The 6,337-nt window shown below is 33.8% G+C and overlaps 1 protein-coding gene across 1 annotated transcript; it reads right to left on the reverse strand.

Moving 5' to 3' along the window:
• Nucleotides 1-4,846: 4,846 nt before the first annotated feature.
• On the reverse strand, nt 4,847-5,452 carry LOC145029806 (uncharacterized). Its single transcript, XM_078978264.1, has one exon. The coding sequence runs from the start codon at nt 5,450-5,452 to the stop codon at nt 4,847-4,849; it is 606 nt and encodes a 201-aa protein (XP_078834390.1).
• Between the last annotated feature and the right edge of the window lie 885 nt (nt 5,453-6,337).

The following is a 6,337-nucleotide window of genomic DNA, read 5'->3' on the forward strand; positions in this document are numbered from 1 at the left end:
ATAGAGAGCACCAAAACCACCATAAAATTAGAACCAGTTGCAGACTAGACATTGCATCAATCACATGTCTAGGATTTTCCATTTGAATATTCTCAAAAAAGATCATATTCAAATACAAAATCCCAAAGGTACAAATCACATGAATCAAGAGCAAACTCTTAATCCAGTGAATTAAACCGTCAATTCCTTTATAACCATTAATTCCTTTAGATCTGCCTTTCCAAAAATACCCCCAATGCACATCTCCCATAAAGGCAACCAAACCAACCATCAAATCCATATCAATCCAAATGTCTAAACAGAAAGAACCATCACCAAAAACCCAGACAGAGCCCTTCATTTTTTACAGAAATTTCTTCCAAATATACCCCAGGACTGTAACACTTCCTCACTGACCATAATATTCATTTTCCTCAACCCTATCAACTTCAATTTAATTTCATTCTCAATACATGAAATCACTCCTCTATTCGAATTTCTCAAATTACAAAAAATCCTCAAATTTCTTTCTTTCCAAATATGATAAACACAACTAGCCAACACCCATTTTTTGATCAAATTCTCAACAGATCTAGACTTTAAACCAGAACACATTTTAAGAACTAAATCATTCCAATTGGAATAAGAAACATCAATCCCAGTCTTGGAACAACAATGATTCCAAATAGCATTCGAGAACTCACATTGGAAGAAAAGATGATCATGCGAATCTGAAATGATTAAACAGAATGGACATAGCAAAGAACCTGAATTCTCCCAAATTTTAACTCGATCTTGAGTCTTCAATCTATTCAGCACAGCAAGCCACAAAATAAAAGCATTCCTGGGAATACAATTCCCATACCAAACACATTTAGCCCAACTAACATTGTCTCCAAAATTATTAATATCTCTCCAAACTTGCTTGCAAGAAAATTTTTTACTCAAGCCTTTCATATCCCTCCAAAGAATCATAACCCTATTATTTCCAATATTACAAAACATGGGCCCATCTTTCAATCCAGGAAACTTATTCACCCAATCAACAGGCCAAGCATAAGTATCATTAGTCATAACATCACTGACTAAAAAATTATCATTAAATCCATTTCTAATCCAATCCCTTCTAGCAATAATAGTACTTAAAATACCAATTGGATGCCACCAATCATGCCACAATGAAGTATTCCTCCCATTAGCAATACATGAAGCAACATGAGGTCTAATAGTTTTCCTCAATTCCAAAAATCTCTTCCAAGTCCAATTCATACTTTTCTTTTGCCATATGTCCCAAAAATTCCTTTTACCAATATAATTTTCTCTCACCCATTGAACCCACAAAGATTTTTTATTATTAATCAAATTCCAAACATGTTTGGTTAACAAAGCATCATTCCAGAATCTTAAATTCTTAATTCCAAGACCTCCATTTCTCTTTGGTTTACAAACATCACTCCATTTAACCTTGGCTTTCCCTTTGACCACGTCTCCTTTAGCCCATAGGAAACTTCTACAAATCGATTCAATCTCCTTAATAGTAGCAATAGGAATTTTGAAAATAGAAGCCCAATAAACATGAGTTGAAGCCAAAACAGAATTTATGAGCTGTAACATTCCAGCAAAAGAAAGCATCTTATTTTTCCAATTATACACTTTCAATTTAATCTTATCAACAAGAGTTTTACAATCTTTTTTGAACAGTGTATTCACACACATAGGTATTCCAAGATATTTAAAGGGTATTTTACCAATATCAAAAGGTAAAATACCCAAAATAATACTTCTCATGTTTGGCTTCACACAACTAAAGAAAATCTGGCTCTTCTCCATACTCGCTTTCAGCCCCGAAACAATTTTAAAATCATCAAGAGCAGACTTTATCACTCTCGCAGAATTCCCATTGCCATAAGCAAACACTAGTAAATCGTCTGCAAAACATAAATGAGTAATTTTCTGGTTTTCACATTTGCATTGATATTTGAATCTATTGCTATCATCTATTTTCTTCAGCAATAATAAATTGAAAACCTCCATAACTAAAGTGAACAAGTAAGGAGATAAAGGATCTCCCTGCCTGAGCCCCCTTTTTCCTTCAAAGTATCCATGGTCTTCTTCATTAAAATTCAGCATAAACCAAGGAGAAGAAGTACATGCCATGATCCAATTAACCATGATCGGATGAAATCCAAATTCCAACAGGATCCTCTTAAGAAATTTCTAATCCACAGTGCCATACGCCTTTTCTATATCAATCTTTAAGGTGCATTGCCTTCCTTTCTTATTTTTATATCCCACCATCAAATCTTGAGTAAGAAGAATATTATCAAGAATTGATCTCCCTTGAATAAAGGCAAATTGATTTTTGCTAACAATATTACCTAAGTTGTTCCTTATTCTGTTAACAATTATCTTGCTGACACACTTATAAAATGTATTGCAACAAGCAATAGGCCAAAATTCATTGACTTTTCTTGGACTATCCACTTTAGGAATTAGCACAATCCTAGTGGCATTAATACCCTTCAATAATTTCCCAGTCCAGAAAAATTCCCTCACTGCTTTGCATATATCTAGCCCAACAATATTCCAGGCACTCTTATAGAATTTAGAAGAAAACCCATCAGGTCCAGGGGCATGGTTATCAGCAATATCGAACATAGCCACTTTAACTTCATCATCAGTAACTACCCTTATCATATTCATAGCCACATTTCTATCCAACTTATAATGAAAAGAAATTTCATTAAGAATAGATAAAGCTATGTCATCTTCACATCCCAAGAAATTCTTAAAGTGATTAACAAATTTTTCCTTCATCGAATTCCCCCTAATCCATCTCCCATCCTCATCAAGCACCATCAAAATTCGATTCCTGTTATTCCTGCTTTTCAAACAGTTGTGAAAATACTTTGTATTATTATCCCCCTCAACTAACCATTTGATCTTAGATCTTTGAAAAAGCATCTTTTCTTCATCATTACAAGCAACATTATATTCAAAAAGAATATTAGCATGCTCCTCCCTATATTTAGCATTATAAGGCTCTTGATCAATTTTCATTTGAATATTCCCCAACTCCTTCCTCAACTCTTTAATTTTCGATCCCGAACCTCTGAATTTGTTACACAACTGTCTACAACACTTTTTCAACAGTTTTAGTTTTTGAGTAACTTTGAACATAAAAAAAACCCTTCAATATTTGTAGACCAAATATCCTTAACCATAGGCAAGAATTCATCTTTATCCGTAATAAAATTGGCAAATCTGAATGAAGATTTCCATCTCAATTTACAATTCGGGATTATTAAAACAGCGGGACAATGATCGATCAGACATGAACTTCAAATTAGCCATAACCCTATCCAACTTTTCAAAATACCTTTGTTACCAGCTGGAGCTTTATTCCAAGTGAACTGAAATCCTATACTATTCAGATCTTCAACTTCAATAAAATTGACACAATCAGAAAATTCATCAACACCCTTTAGCATTTTAGAACATCCTTCTGAATAATCAGACTCTTTTAAAGCAACATTAAAATCACCCAATAAACACCAAGCTTCTTTTTTCACAGTTAGGCTAAATTTTTTCAAATCTTCCCATAAGTCCCTTCTTTCTTATTATCTATTAGCAGCATAGATAAATGAAATAAACATACTATACCTAGAATCCATGAATTTAACAAAGCAATGAATCACCTGTTTAGATTGTGAAATGACCATAATTTCAAATAATTTTGGATCCCATCCAACAATTATTCTCGTACCACCTTCACAAGAACTGCTATTAGAAATCCAATCCCATTTCCCAAAAGTTCTGCAACACACATTCTTTAAATTTAAATAATTGACATGGGATTCAACCACAGCACATATCTCAAGGTTATTATCCTTAATAACATCAATAACCTCTTTTTGCTTAACAGCTTTATTCAGCCCCCTAACATTCCAAACACCAATCGACATCATTGGATAACAACATTATTCTTGGCATTTACCATCTCAAATGCCTGAGAAGAACCATCCTTGCTGCTGCTATTATCCTTCCTAGTGTTATCCATTTTATTTTCATTGTTAACCATATCTAAATCTTCTTTTCTAATTCCCATAGAATGAATCAAATCTTTATTCAATATGCTATTATCAATAGTTGATTGAAAACAGATCTGATTATCAGACAGAATACCAATCTTATCTCCTTTAGCATCCTCTTCTATTCCAATTATAACATCCTCATCAATCAACCCCAATACTTCAAAACTGTTTTTATTGCATTTATCAGTTTCCTTATCCATCTTCTTATTCTCCTCTTTTCCGCTTACCTTCTTTTTAATTTCCCCCTGCTTAATTTCTCCCTTACAGCTCTTATCATTATTATCATATTGCCCAGAAACCTTCTCATATCTTTTATTTTTCTCCATATTCCAGTGACTTACCCCTTTATTATTCCAATACCCATTTTGCCCCCGACCATTTCCACCTCTATTCCAATTTCGTCCCCTGAATTTGTTTCCCACTCTTGAAAAATTACTCCTTCCATTGTATTTTTTATTAACATTATTAGCTGAATTCATCAATGACTTACTAGTACCTTCTCCATCATTGGCATTCTTATTTTTCTTATTAACAACTTCAATATACCCTTCATTATCAATCACAGATTTTCCTTTTTCTTCCTTATTAATTCCATTATCCCCATTTTGCACTGGATTACTACCCTTCATGCTTGCCATACATATCTTATCCATGTGTCCATAAACCTTACAATAGCTTCATCTAGAAGGCACCCAAGCATACTCCACTTCAAATTTTTGAATAACAGCCGAATTAGTAACAAAATCCCAAGTTGAAACATCAATACTTCTCTTCTATTCTTTTTCAGCCGACATTTCAATTAAGATTCTAGCATAGGCATTCCTTCCCTTATGTTCCAAACATATTTCTTCAGTAAATGAATCAAAAGCAAGAGGAATTCCTAGTTTACTAGCAATAATACACAGATTATCTCCACTCCATACTTCCAAAGGTAAATCATATATTTTAACCCAAACAAGAATCTTATCATGACTATTCTTAGTTAAAGTCAACCCTGGTCTCCATCTTTGAAGAAAAAGAGGCATATTATTGAACATTAGCCATGGACTTTCCTCCAAAATAGACAACATCGCCTGCTCATCACTAAATTTAAAGAAAAAAAATCCTTTATTGTTCATAAACACCTCTTCAAGTCCCACATTCTTCCATAATCTTTTGACTTCTTTTTGTATCACTGGAAAAGCCAATTTCTTATCAATCATATACCCATATAAAGTGTTCATGTAAGGAATACTAGCATTCTTTAGATTTTCAATTGGGATAATAACAGGATCATCATCATTACCTATTTCCCCAGGCATATATCTAACATCAATTTTACCTTTATGCCTATTACCTTTTAAAACCCCAGCATAAGAATTCTCTAATTTCCCATTCATACCACTTTCCACCTTTTGCCATTATTAGCAGCTCCCAAAATAGAAGGCATAGTACTAATAGTATTAATTACAGTACCAGACTCCAACTTCCCTTTAGCTTCAGAATTACTCTTCTCATTAGTCTCCTCTTCCATTATTATATCCTCATCTTCACTAGACTCCTCTTCACTTGATTCAACTTCCCCTTCCTCTTCAAAAGAGCTATCATCTTCATTATTACCTTCTTCCTTATCATTTTGCTTAATCAATTTTGAAATATCCATATTCATACTCTGCTTCAGCCCATTATCAGCTTCCTTCCCCACAAACAAATCCTCCTTCAATTTACTAAGAAACTGAAAACCAACCCCTGGAATAAACTCTTCATTATTATTGACACTCTTATCAACATCAGATCTAGATTCCCCAACACTTTTATCATTCAGCACAGAGCTAGTATGGTTAGAATCATCACTTACAACAATGTTAGAATTAACCCTCAACATTTCATTCGTGACATTCTTCAATTCTGAAACAGGATTCAATAAATTATCATTCACTTTTGAACCATCCCAATTTTTCATTAGATTAGCTGTATTACCTGAAGGAATATTAACCATGTGCGATCCAATTGTCTTCATCTCTTTAAGACCTCCATCCTTCAATCCATTTATAGAGCTATCATTTCCGATCGATGAGATCTTAGAATCTGCCTCCAACGCTTTTACAGAATCCAACTCATCTTATGTCTCTTCTTCAGTAGCATCCTCATCATAGTACTCCTCAGCATCCATCGGAGATATCTCATCCATAACTTTCCGAGCTTTATTCTTAATTCTGAAAGCTTTCCCTCCTATTTTCCATTCCGCTTTCCCAATTCCTGAATCAACAGCTCCAGAGACACTA

Source organism: Lactuca saligna, chromosome 2 (assembly GCF_052625555.1).
Source record: "Lactuca saligna cultivar CGN05327 chromosome 2, ASM5262555v1, whole genome shotgun sequence".
Classification (NCBI taxonomy): domain Eukaryota; kingdom Viridiplantae; phylum Streptophyta; class Magnoliopsida; order Asterales; family Asteraceae; genus Lactuca; species Lactuca saligna.

Coding starts and splice junctions, on each gene's coding strand:
- LOC145029806 (XM_078978264.1), bottom strand. CDS start 5,452: ATGAATGGGAAATTAGAGAATTCTTATGCTGGGGTTTTAAAAGGTAAT.